The sequence below is a fragment of the Camelus ferus genome, chromosome 3 (genome assembly GCF_009834535.1).
Source record: "Camelus ferus isolate YT-003-E chromosome 3, BCGSAC_Cfer_1.0, whole genome shotgun sequence".
Lineage (NCBI taxonomy): Eukaryota > Metazoa > Chordata > Mammalia > Artiodactyla > Camelidae > Camelus > Camelus ferus.
In genome coordinates, this window is record NC_045698.1 from 96,581,472 (window position 1) to 96,595,036 (window position 13,565).

Below are 13,565 nucleotides of genomic sequence, written 5' to 3' on the forward strand. Positions count from 1 at the left end.
CTCAGCGAGTGAAGTGTTACCCCTCCCGGAGTCTAGGCACCTCGGCGGCGGCGGCGGCTCCCCAGGAACTGCAAGGGGAGCCCAGGCTGCGGCGCCTGCTCAGTTCGCTCTCACTGCGTCTAAGGCTCCCCCGGCCTGGCATGGCGCCCAGCGCAGGAGCCGGGAGGGGGAGCAAGAAGGCGGCGGAAGAGCCCATTCAGCCAGGGGCTGGGGGAACCGAGATGGAGAGGGGACCTCCAGGGGGCAGCACCAAGCCGCTAAGCAGGTCCTCTCTTCGCGCCAGCCTGGGGTCCCCAGAGTCCATAGGGAAGCCTCTTTTTCAGATTCCCACACTGCCCGCCCCACCTCCAGTTGTTCTGGATAAAGGTGGGAAAGCACAAGAACCACCATCTTCAGGTGGGTACAGGACTCAGGCACATCTCTCCAAGGGCAATCAGCTTCCTTTATCCAGCCACCCAAACGCGGGCTTTTCTCCAGTGGGGACCAGAGAACAGCCTTTCGGTTGTTGTGGCGCAGAGGGATCCCCAGCCTTCAACAGCCCCATCCCATTGGTAGATGGAGAAGTGGGCAGCCCACCGCAACGCAAAGGAACCGAGGAATCTTCTGGCAATTATTTCCTAGACTCAGTTTCCCCAGCTACACCTGGGAAAGGCACCATGCCATTGGTCGAGGCCAGGGGTCAAGGCCCCGCCTCTCCTAGGCGGCCTCTGCCCCGGCCAGCCCAGCGACTCCTCCCCTTCGCTCCCGCCCGGCTCCCACGGTCCCAGAGGTGGGCGGGCGAGCCTTGGATGACGGCGGCAAAACCCTAGTCCGACTCGCCTTCGCCCCCGCCCTGGGCCCGGGCTTTCCCAGCCCAGTCCCCGCCAGGGAGCCGCGGTGTGCCTAGCACTACGCTCCTCGAGCCCTCCCCGCCTGGGCGTCCCTGGCTCTCGCGCGCGTTAGGACTCCCGGCTGGGAACGAGGGAGGAGGGTGGGAGCCTGGGAGCAGCCAGCAGCGACCCGGAAACGCCAAATAAGGAGCAGGAAGGATCCCCCGCCGGAAAAACCCTTATTTGGGCAGCGCCTTATTTGGATCGCCCAGATATGGCCTGGCCGCTTCCGGCTCCGGGAGGAGGGAAGAAGGCGGAGGGAAGGAGGAGGAGGGAAGAAGGAGGGAAGGGGCGGGGGCAACACCGGGAACTACTGGGCAGCTTGGGGTCCAGGAGTCCTCAGCTGCGGCTTGAGTATTAGGCTTTCTAGAGACCTGGGCGCCCAGAGTGCGAGTGCCCGCGCGGGCCCCGGGGTGCGGGATGGCAGTGCCTACGGCTCGCGGAGAGTAGGCTTCACGTCACTCCGGGTCCTCCCGGCCGGTCTTGCCATATTAGGGCTTCCTGCTTCCCAAATATGGCCATGTACGTCACGACGAAGGCGGGCCAGTCCCGTTACAGACCCTTCAAATAGAGGCGGATCTGGGGAGTCGCGAGAGATCCCAGCGCGCAGAACTTGGGGAGCCGCCGCCAGCTGCCGCCGCCGCCGCCAGCTTCCGCCGCCGCAGGACCGGCCCCTACCCCAGCCTTGGTAGCAGCGCCGCATCTACACCGGCCGGTGGCGAGGGCGAGCCTAGGGACCCCACCTGAGCTCTCCACAGTGTGCCCCGCGCCCCGCATGTGACCCGGCCAGGCCCCTGAGAAGTGTCCCCCGCAGCTCCGGCCCCGGGCTGCGCCCACCCGCCCCAACAGCAGCTCTCCAGCCCGCCAATCCGGGATGGCCGCAGCCAAGGCCGAAATGCAGCTGATGTCCCCGCTGCAGATCTCCGACCCGTTCGGCTCCTTTCCTCACTCGCCCACCATGGACAACTATCCTAAACTGGAGGAGATGATGCTGCTGAGCAATGGGGCTCCCCAGTTCCTCGGTGCTCCCGGGGCCCCCGAGGGCAGCGGCGGTAACAGCAGCAGCAGCAGCGGGAGCGGTGGAGGTGGAGGGGGCGGCAGCAGCAGCAGCAGCAGCGCCTTCAACCCTCAGGGGGAGGCGGGCGAGCAGCCTTATGAGCATCTGACCGCAGGTAAGCTGTGGCCTATGCCGAGGGCTAGCCCTTTCGCCACCTTCCTGGAATCCAGTCCTTCCCCACGGCCTTTGCAGCTCTCCCTTCACCGCAGCAGTGCTCCTGAACCTCAGGGATGCAAGTGGGATTTCCCTTCCATTCCTCGCATCCCCAGGGTCATGTGTTAGAGGGATGCCTGGGGACATCCACCCCAACCTCCACCCTCCTTATCCTTAGCGATGCTCAGAAGAGCCAGCTTTTGTTTTGGATGAAGAGCTGTGGGGTTGCGTGGGTGGGTGGTGAGGAAGGAGGGCTTGTTTTGACGGGTATGGCTGCGTCCCCTCCCTCTCCCCCTCCAGAAAGGCTTGTCTTGCCTGCCGCATGTCCCCTAGATAGGGCCGTAATCTGCGGTCAGGGCTGTCCCGGCAGCCCGGGGTAGGGGGCGCGCACTAGCCGCGGCCGAGGGGGTGCTGGCGGGAATCCCTAGCCCGCGCAGCCGCCGCTGCGGAGCTCGGGGAGCTGCAGTGGAGGGGGATTCTCTGTATTTGCGTCAGCTGTTGTTGAAATGGGTTCTGCCTCTGGAGCAGGTCCAGGAACATTGCAATCTGCTGCTATCAATTATTAACGAGCTCAAGAGTCAATGGTAGCCCAGCCGACCTCTTGCCTGGCAGCTTGGGTCCTCCTCCACCTCCTGTGATTGCTCTCCAGTAACCAGGCCTCCTCCCTCTCTCTCTCCTGCCAGAGTCTTTTCCTGACATCTCTCTGAATAACGAGAAGGTTCTAGTGGAGACGAGTTACCCCAGCCAAACCACCCGGCTGCCCCCCATCACCTACACTGGCCGCTTCTCTCTGGAGCCTGCACCCAACAGTGGCAATACCTTGTGGCCCGAGCCCCTCTTCAGTCTGGTCAGCGGCCTTGTGAGCATGTCCAACCCACCAGCCACCTCATCCTCAGCACCATCTCCAGCCGCCTCCTCCTCCTCCTCTGCCTCCCAGAGCCCACCCCTGAGCTGTGCAGTACAGTCCAACGACAGCAGCCCCATTTACTCAGCAGCACCCACCTTCCCCACACCTAACACTGACCTCTTCCCTGAGCCACAAGGCCAGGCCTTTCCGGGCCCAGCAAGCACCGCTCTTCAGTACCCACCTCCTGCCTACCCTGCTGCCAAGGGTGGCTTCCAGGTCCCCATGATCCCTGACTATCTGTTTCCACAACAGCAAGGGGATCTGGGCCTGGGCACCCCAGACCAGAAGCCCTTTCAGGGCCTGGAAAGTCGTACCCAGCAGCCTTCGCTCACTCCACTCTCTACCATCAAGGCCTTTGCCACACAGTCAGGCTCCCAGGACCTGAAGGCCCTCAACACCACCTACCAGTCCCAGCTCATCAAACCCAGCCGCATGCGCAAGTACCCTAACCGGCCCAGCAAGACACCCCCCCATGAACGCCCTTATGCCTGCCCAGTGGAGTCCTGTGACCGCCGCTTCTCCCGCTCAGATGAGCTCACCCGCCACATTCGTATCCACACCGGCCAGAAGCCCTTCCAGTGCCGCATCTGCATGCGTAACTTCAGCCGCAGTGACCACCTCACCACCCACATCCGCACCCACACAGGTGAGAAGCCCTTCGCCTGTGACATCTGTGGGAGAAAGTTTGCCAGGAGCGATGAACGCAAGAGGCATACCAAGATCCATTTGCGGCAGAAGGACAAAAAAGCAGACAAAAGTGTGGCCTCTGCCGCCACCTCCTCCCTCCCTTCCTACCCCTCCCCGGTGGCTACTTCCTACCCATCCCCTGTCACTACCTCTTACCCATCCCCAGCCACAACCTCCTACCCATCACCCGTGCCCACCTCCTACTCCTCTCCTGGATCCTCGACCTACCCGTCCCCTGTGCACAGTGGTTTCCCCTCTCCCTCTGTGGCTACCACATATTCCTCTGTTCCTCCTGTTTTTCCCACCCAAGTCAACAGCTTCCCTTCCTCAGCTGTCACCAACTCCTTCAGCTCCTCCACAGGGCTTTCGGACATGACAACAACCTTTTCTCCCAGGACAATTGAAATTTGCTAAAGGGAAAAGGGAGAAAAAGAAACACAAGAGACTTAAAGGACAGAAGGAGGAGATAGCCATGGAGGGGGTTCCTCTTTGGTCAGATGGAGGTTCTCAGAACCAAATCAACTCGACCCAGGGGTCACCGTGGAAGGTCTGCTGGCCAGCAATCCTTTCTGCCTGGCTCCCTTTCCTCCCCAGTTCCTACTCCCTTTGACTTCAGCTGCCTGAAACAGCCATGTCCAAGTTCTTCACTTCTATCCAAAGAACTTGATTTGCATGGATTTGGGATATATCATTTCAGTATCATCTCCATTGTATGCCTGACCCCTTGCTCCCTTCAATGCTAGAAAATCAAGTTGGCTAAATGGGGTTTGGGTCCCCCCAAAGCCCAGCCCTGTACCCTTGTACAGTGTCTGTGCCATGGATTTTGTTTTTCCCGGGGTACTCTTGATGTGAAGATAATTTGCATATTCTATCATATTATTTGGAGTTAGGTCCTCACTTTGGGGAAAAAAAAAAGCCAAGCAAACCAATGGTGATCCTTGTGATGATGCTGTGACGATTACTTTTGAAGCTTTTTTTTGAAACAGCAGTTTTCGATATTAATCAGAGCATGTGTCAGAGTGTTGTTCTGTTAACCTTTTTGTAAATATCGCCGAATGTACTCTCACATGTGGCAAAATATGGTTTGGTTTTTCATCTTTTTTTTGGAAAGTGGTATTTTTTTGTCCTTTTGGTTTAAAAAGTTTCACGTCTTGGTGCCTTTTGTGTGATGCGCCTTGCTGATGGCTTGACATGTGCAATTGTGAGGGATGTGCTCACCTCTAGCCTTAAGGGGGGCAGGGAGTGATGATCCGGGGGAAGCTTTGGGAGCAAAATAAGGAAGAGGGCTGAGCTGAGCCTCAGTTCTCCAGAATGTAAGAAAACAAAATCTAAAACAAAATCTGAACTCTCAAAAGTCTATTTTTTTAACTGAAAATGTAAATTTATAAATATATTCAGGAGTTGGAATGTTGTAGTTACCTACTGAGTAGGCGGCAATTTTTGTATGTTATGAACATGCAGTTCATTATTTTGTGGTTTTATTTTACTTTGTACTTGTGTTTGCTTAAACAAAGTGACTGTTTGGCTTATAAACACATTGAATGCGCTTAATTGCCCATGGGATATGTGGTGTATATCCTTCAGAAAAATTAAAAGGAAAATAAAATAGCTGTGGTTGGGTGTGTGTTTCCTGGGCTACGGGAAGGCCTCTCTAGTAGCCGTCTCTATTGAGGGGCTTGAAGGGCTTTTACAGAGACAAGGATATTTCAGTCAGAGTCGTGCCTGCCCACTGTGTGTCACTGGACTGAATTCTTTGAGACCTAGGTGTGAGTCTCCTTGATACTGGGCCTGTTCCTCAGTCTGGTGGGCTGCAAGCTTATCTTGGTTAGTTAAAGCCAAACAGGGCCAGAGGTACAGGTGGATAATGTGTGGCCAGAGGCAACACTATTCTCCTGTCCCCAAATGTCTAACCAGCCCTGCCCCATCTCTACACAGGGTTGAGAAAATCTGTGTTCTTGGGAATCCCTGCCGTATACACTTTGGGGAGTTAAGGGGTGGGCCCCAGGCTTTGGGAAACAGCAACAAAGCTGGGGCTGACTCAGCCTCTCCCTCTCATCTTCCATGTCCCCAGAAACCTGAGGGCATCAAAGAAGCCTAGAAAAGGCAAGGACCAGTTCTCTAGCCAAGAATCCTTCCAGGAAGAAATCTCATTACTTGCCAGCTGGAGCTGTGATCCTTGGCAGCTTCCTGTAACACAGGGCAGAGTGGGCAGGAGGCTGCCATGGTGTCTAAGGTTCCCATCTAGACCAAATCTGTCCCTGTTGTGTAGAAGGCCTGAGGTGCTACCTTCCTTTGACCTCAGATCCCTGAGGGTCCACATTCATAACTAGAGCAATTCTTATGGGGTCACAAGTCTCTGTCTACTCTATAAGAGGCCTTGAGCTGCAACAACAATGCAGATTGTCAGTTGGGGAGACAGGGATGTTGAGCCAAAAGTTATTACATGGTGTTATGTTATACAATATGGTCAAACATGGGGCTCTCTGGGAACACAGAGAATGACACCCAACCCAGCCAGACACTTAGGAAAAGTGGAAAAGTTGTGCTGGGAAGGGTATTAGGAATCAACCAAATTGGCTTGCTTTGTGTGTGAGCCAGGGAGGGTGAATAGATGGATTACTGAATGGAAGCACTACCTCCAACCCTGGTATGAATCTTCTGTGAACTGGTCAGATACCACCATCCACTGGTTAGATGGGTGCAGTAGATTTGGTGTCCTGGAATTCCCAAGCCTTGGCTCCCTTCCCAACTTCCAACCCCCCAAATCAAGGACAATAAAGTATCTTTCTATGCAGTATGGATAGTTACCCTGAATGAAGTTGAGGTCTAACCTACCTCCATACCTTCTCCTCCCTCTAAGGGTCTCTCAGGTTACCAACCCACACCTATCCTAGAGCAAGGGGAATTCCAGCAGTCCCCTGGCATCGGCCCAATTCTTTCTTTAATGTTCCATCCCTCAAGCATCAACACTGTTAATCTCTGCCCTTTCCTATGATACCAGACTCCTCAGCCTGGAACAGGGTGAACCAAGCCACCTTCTCTAGCAAAGGGCATATACCTGCCAGCCTCCTGGCAAAACTGCCGTGTCCTGATGGGACAATATTTGCATTGGCACACCTCTTCCCAGCCCCACCTATCCCTCCCCATCTCACACTAAGCCCAGGAATACAAGTCTATGCCTGTTACACGTTCTTAAGAATTTCTCATCACAGACTCCCAAGAAACATAACGTGGCAAGAATAAAGTATGAAAGAAAGAGCAAAGAGACTCAACTCTGTTCCTTTAAAAGAAAGGGTCTCCTATGTTGTTATAACACATCAGAATCAGACTCCCAGGCCCCATTCCCAGAGTTCTGATTCTTGAAATCTGGGATGGGGTCCCGAAACTGGCCTTGATAACAAACATGCTAGGTAATTCTGGTGTAGATGGCTTGTTGAGAAATTCTGCCAAACCTGCAAGCTAATTTTTATTAGTACTGTCACCAGGGTTTCTTTAGGTTCTGACAGTTGAAACTCAAGTTTCTTTGCATGGTTGAAATAGACCAAGACTCAGTAATTGCCCCATTTTACAGTCCTATAGTATAAAGGAAAAGGAAAGTGTTCATTTTATTTTTTTTAACATTTTTATTGATTTATAATCATTCTACAATGTTGTGTCAAATTCAAGTGTTCATCACAATTTTTCAGTCATACATGGACATATACACACTCATTGTCACATTTTTTTCTCTGTGAGCTACCATAACATTTTGTGTATATTTCCCTGTGCTATACAGTATAATCTTGTTTATCTATTCTACAATTTTGAAATCCCAGTCTATCCCTTCCCACCCTCCACCCCCCTGGCAACCACAAGTCTGTATTCTCTATGAGTCTATTTCTGTCCTGTATTTATGCTTTGTTTTCATTTGTTTGTTTGTTTGTGTTTGTTTTTGTTTTTTAGATTCCACATATGAGTGATCTCATATGGTATTTTTCTTTCTCTTTCTGGCTTACTTCACTTAGAATGACATTCTCCAGGAGTATCCATGTTGCTGCAAATGGCATTATGTTGTCGGTTTTTATGGCTGAGTAGTATTCCATTGTATAAATATACCACATCTTCTTTATCCAGTCACCTGTTGATGGACATTTAGGCTGTTTCCATGTTTTGGCTATTGTAAATAGTGCTGCTATGAACATTGGGGTGCAGATGTCATCCTGAAGTAGGGTTCCTTCTGGATACGAGCCCAGGAGTGGGATTCCTGGGACATACGGTAAGTCTATTCCTAGTCTTTTGAGGAATCTCCACACTGTTTTCCATGGTGGCTGCACCAAACTGCATTCCTACCAGCAGTGTAGGAGGGTTCCCCTTTCTCCACAGCCTCTTCAGCATTTGCCATTTGTGGATTTTTGAATGACAGCCATTCTGACTGGTGTGAGGTGATACCTCATTGTAGTTTTGATTTGCATTTCTCTGATGATTAGTGATATTGAGCATTTTTTCATGTGCCTTTTGATCATTTGTATGTCTTCCTTGGAGAATTGCTTGTTTAGGTCTTCTGCCCATTTTTGGATTGGGTTGTTTATTTTTTTCTTATTGAGTCATATGTGCTACTTATATATTCTGGAGATCAAGCCTTTGTCGGTTTCATTTGCAAAAATTTTCTCCCATTCTGTAGGTTGTCTTCTTGTTTTACTTATGGTTTCCTTTGCTGTGCAGAAGCTTGTAAGTTTAATTAGGTCCCATTTGTTTATTCTTGCTTTTATTTCTTCTAGGAGAAAACTTTTGAAATGTATGTCAGATAATGTTTTGCCTATGTTTTCCTCTAGGAGGTTTATTGTATCTTGTCTTATGTTTAAGTCTTTGATCCATTTTGAGTTGATTTTTGTATATGGTGTAAGGGAGTGTTCTAGCTTCATTGTTTTACATGCTGCTGTCCAGTTTTCCCAACACCATTTGCTGAAGAGACTGTCTTTATTCTATTGTATATTCTTGCCTCCTTTGTCGAAGATGAGTTGACCAAAAGTTTGTGGGCTCATTTCTGGACTCTCTGTTCTGTTCCATTGATCTATATGTCTGTTTTTGTACCAATACCATGCTGTCTTGATGACTGTAGCTCTATAGTATTGTCTGAAGTCTGGGAGAGTTATTCCTCCAGCCTCTTTCTTTCTCTTCAGTAATGCTTTGGCAATTCTAGGTCTTTGATGGTTCCATATAAATGTTATTATGATTTGTTCTAGTTCTATGAAATATGTCCTGGGTAATTTGATAGGGATTGCATTAAATCTGTAGATTGCCTTGGGCAGTGTGACCATTTTAACAATATTGATTCTTCCAATCCAAGAGCATGGGATATCTTTCCATTTTTTAAAGTCTTCTTTAATCTCCTTCATCAATGGTTTATAGTTTTCTGTGTATAATTCTTTCACCTTGGTTAGATTTATTCCCAGATATTTTATTACTTTGGGTGCTATTTTAAAGGGGATTGTTTCTTTACTTTCTTTTTCTGTTGATCCATCGTTAGTGTAAAGAAATGCAACTGATTTTTGAACGTTAATTTTGTAACCTGCTACCTTGCTGAATTCTTCAATCAGCTCTAGTAGTTTTTGTGTGGACCTTTTAGGGTTTTCTATATATAGAAACATGTCGTCTGCATATAGTGACACTTCTACCTCTTCTTTTCCAATTTGGATCCCTTTTATTTCTCTCTCTTGCCTGATTGCTGTGGCTAGGACTTCCAAAAACTGGTTTAGATTTTGAAGTAAGAGAAAGAACTAGGTCCTAAGGACCTCTGACTCTTCTTCCTAGTACCTGAGAGGTACTGTTTTCTCTTGAATTTCAGGAACGTTCAGCCTCATCCATTTTGAAAGATTCTAAATACTCAGAAAGGCAGAGCTCAGTCTAGATATCAGGCTAGGTTTGAGGTGTGCTTCCTGCTTCTGCTTACAGCTACCCAACCCCAGGAAGAAATGGAGTCAGGGATGGGTAGAGTAGAGCCAGAGGTCTTCCCTCCAATGTTCCCCTCTCTCCTCTGCTGTTTCCCCTGGTTCAGCCACACTTAATGCAGTTTGAGAGGGGAAGGTTGGCCAGAGTGAGATCTCCGGGGTTCTAAGGGGAATGAGGCCAAGTCTAAAAGAATCAAGTATTGTACAAATAAGATTTCAACATTTTACCCATAAGCCTTTGGGTGCTAATAAGATTTTTGCACCGACATAGCAAATCTAGCCCTCCACTTCAGTGACTTTTTTTTTTTTTTTCGTATACAGTGATTTTTTTTTTCCTGTCTCCCTCTTCGTATTACTACAACCCAGGAAAGCCTTTTGAGGAAAAGCTTACTTGAGATGCTCTCTTAGGTCAAGGTGGTGGCTCAGCTCCCCAGATCCAAGTAAATCTATCTCACTTCCTTTTTCAAGGGGCCCTCCCATAAGTGCCTTTTCCTCAGTACTTACTGTTGTTGATTATTATTATCACTATTATTACAGCTTTATTGAGGTACAGTTGACATACATATGAAAGCACAAAAAACTGGTAATAAATATAGTTGAGGTACATGCAAAGTGTATAATTTGATGAGTCTTGACATATATGTACACAGGTGAAACCATCACCACAATTAAGATAGTGAACATATCCATCACTTTCAAAACTTTCCTCATACCCTTTGGAAATCTTTCCTTCTTCCACCTCAGCGCCCAGGCAACAACTGATTTGATTTCTCTCACTCTATAGGTCAGTTTGCATTTTCTTGAGTTTCATATAAATTGAATAATTCAGAATGTACTTGTTTTGGTCTGGGTTCTTTCATTTTAGCATCATTATTTAGAGATTCACCCATGTTGTTGTGTGTACAAACAGTTTACTCCTTTTTATTGCTGAAGAGTGTTCTGCTGCGCAGCTGCAGCACAATTTGCTCACCTTTTCACCCATACATGGACACTGGGGTTGGTTCCCTTGGGGGCTATTAGAAATAAAGCTGCTGTGAGCATCTGAGTACAAGTCTTTGTGTGGGGGTGTGCTCATCCACTCCAAAGCCCACCCCTCCCCACCTTCTGGCTTCTTCTTCCCAGCATATCACCATTTATTCACGTCTCTCTTACTCAAAGTAATTATCCCCACCCCACCCCCATCCCCACCTCCAACCTCACAGAGTCAGGGCCTAGCCTCCTACAAAAATTTACTCCATTTTATCTTTCCACAGGTAAACAGAGCCAGCCCCTTCATCATCTTTATTGCTCTACTTCAAACTCCCTCCTGTTTTTTTACACCTTCCTGGTAATGAGATGTCTGGGACTAAACAAGGTATGCCTGTTTATATGTCATTGTTTATTTGGCTTGGCAAATGTACTTAAGTCCTCGGTGATACTTTTCCATGGAGAAAACCTACCTGGTGGATGGTGGGCACGCATTGGTGAGCATACTTGTACCTCACAAGGAGGAAGGGGCTAAGATCAAATAATGTAGGAAGCTGCCTTAGGAGACTAGCCCTGAGAAGTTACCTGCACATGTTGCCTTTTATTACTGTCTCCTGTGGGCTCTGACCTGGATGGGTTTCTGGAACATGGCCCCACTCACTCCCTAGTTGTCACAAACCCTATCCGACAGCTTTCCCACCTCTCAGCTCAGAGACAGGGCTGTAACTGCCCCTTCCCTCTCTCCTCTCTGGGCCAGGGGACCCTGGGGCTATGCAGCAGCCTGAGAGTGGGTCCTGGTCTGTGTTCCCAATTCTGATAAACTGGCACTTGCTGCCTGCCTGGCTATGTGTTGGGGTTGGGAAAGGGTGGCTTCACTTATTTTAGAGAATTATCCTTAACAGTTATCCTTTTCAGACAGACAATAACAGGTGTTGGTGAGGATGCGAAAAAACTGGAACCCTCATACATTGCTAGTGGGCACGTAAAAAGGTATCACTTTGCAAAATAGTTTAGCCATTTCTTACAAAGTTAAACATACATTTACCATACAACCCAGCAACTCCACTCCTGGCTACCCAAGAAAAATGAAAACATGTTCATGTAAAGATATGTGTGTGAGTGTTCATAGCAGCATTATTCATAATAGCCAAAAAGTGGAACCAATCCAAATGTCTATTCAGCTGGTTAGTGAATAAGTAAGATGTAGTATATCCAAGCAATGAAATATCACTCTGTAATAATAAGGAACAAAATACAGATGTGTGCTACTACATGGATAAATCTCAAAAACGTTATGATAAAGAAGTTAGGTGCATATTGTATGATTGCATTTGTATGAAATGTCCAAAAAAAAGGCTAGACCATAGAGACAGAGAGCAGATTAGTAGTTGCCAGGTGCTGGAGGTAAGAGTAGATCTTGACTGCATATCAACTTGTTATTTTGGGGATGATGCAGATGTTCTAAAACTGGACTGTGCTGTTTGAACAACTCCGTAAATTTACTAAAAGTCATTGAAATATACACTTAAAATGGATGAATTTTGTGGTATTTAAATTATACCTTATTAAAGCTGTTTTTAAACTCTTTATACCTCATTAAAACTAAATTCAAAAAATCTTTCTCTTCTCTGTCTTTGAGCTCCCGTTCTCCAGGTGGGCTTCCCAGGACTCATTCCATCCTACAGGCCTGTTCTCCCTCTTTGAGGGTGACCCTCTTGGGCCCTCTCTCCTGCTAGCATCCCTGGCCTGGGCTCTGATGAGCCCCTCTGCTGGAAGGACACAGCACTCTAAGATTGTGGTGCTGATTTGCTGGAGGCCAAAGAGCAGGCCTTTCAGTAGTGGGGGTGGAGGCCCTCATGACACTCACTGGAGACTCATTTTGAGGGAGGGGACCTGATAAATCTGGAGAGGCAAATGAGTGGAAACAAATCTATCCTGGTGTCTTCTCCCAGCCCTGTGACCCAGGGAAACCAGGCTTCTCCCCTGGGCCTGAGTACCTCCTCAGTTTGCAGACAAACCCAGAAGTCACTATTTCCACAGAACCAGAAGTGGATGCCCTCCTCAGAGAAAATTACCTTAGACTCCTCAAAAGCTCATTTCTGCTCAGAACCAACTTCTCATCCTAGAATCTTTTCAGACCCAAAGGCTAGACTCCTGGTGAACCAAACTGTGCTTCATTTATTGAAAAAAATTGACAAAGCATCTGCTGTAGGTGAGCTGGTTGAGGGGATTAGGAGAGGGTCTGGGAGAAGGAGAAACAAAATCATCTCTCTGCCAAACACCTTTGAATCTCTTTAGAACCAACTTTGAATTCCCTCAAACTGGCTTGTCAGAGACAGTGAACCTCCAGCTGCCTTATCAGAACCAGTTTTCAGTCGCCTCAACACTAACTGTCCATCTTAAACTGTCTTCTCAGAACCACATATTTAATATTCTCAGGTCTACCTGACTTGGCCCATTTGTAAGTCTTCTCAGATCAGTGATGAGGCCAAGCAGTACCTTGGGGGAGCATCCTCAATCTTCTATGAAAGACACAAATGGAAATTTGATTGCCCCACATCCCTATAAAACAGAAGCTCTGGAGTGGTGACTGCTTCCAATCCCATTCCAGCAGCCTCAGAACCAATGTTGTCCCCTTAGATTTGTGGTGACTCCCCTGAATTGTCTACTCAGAGTCATCTTTCATTCTCTTCAGAGCCAGACTTCATTTTTAGCTAATGAAACTGCCAAGGTCCTTAGAATTTTCTTCTTAGAAGCGTCTTGGTTCTATCCAGAAACACTTTTTTCAATCTCTTGAGACCTAACTGTCAGGCTTCATAAAGAACATCTTTTAAAGTTATTAATCCATCAGCCTCAGGTTCCCAATCCACTTAATGGGGAGAAATAATGCTTACTTTCTTCTTAAAAAAAAACCATGATAACATGATTTTTTTCTGATTAAAAATATATATCTATTGTAAGAAATAAGGAATACTTTACCTTTTTCACACATGGTGAAA

At 48.2% G+C, this 13,565-nt stretch overlaps 1 protein-coding gene across 1 annotated transcript; it reads left to right on the top strand.

Annotated features, from left to right (window-relative positions):
• Positions 1-1,432: 1,432 nt before the first annotated feature.
• Positions 1,433-5,281, top strand: EGR1 (early growth response 1). The gene is made up of 2 exons (XM_006180326.3): positions 1,433-2,041; positions 2,763-5,281. The coding sequence occupies exons 1-2, from the start codon at positions 1,744-1,746 to the stop codon at positions 4,085-4,087; spliced, it is 1,623 nt and encodes a 540-aa protein (XP_006180388.1). The 5' UTR covers positions 1,433-1,743; the 3' UTR covers positions 4,088-5,281.
• Positions 5,282-13,565: the final 8,284 nt, after the last annotated feature.

Coding starts and splice junctions, on each gene's coding strand:
- EGR1 (XM_006180326.3), top strand. CDS start 1,744: ATGGCCGCAGCCAAGGCCGAAATGCAGCTGATGTCCCCGCTGCAGATC. Junction 2,042..2,762: donor TTATGAGCATCTGACCGCAG/GTAAGCTGTGGC, acceptor CTCTCCTGCCAG/AGTCTTTTCCTGACATCTCT.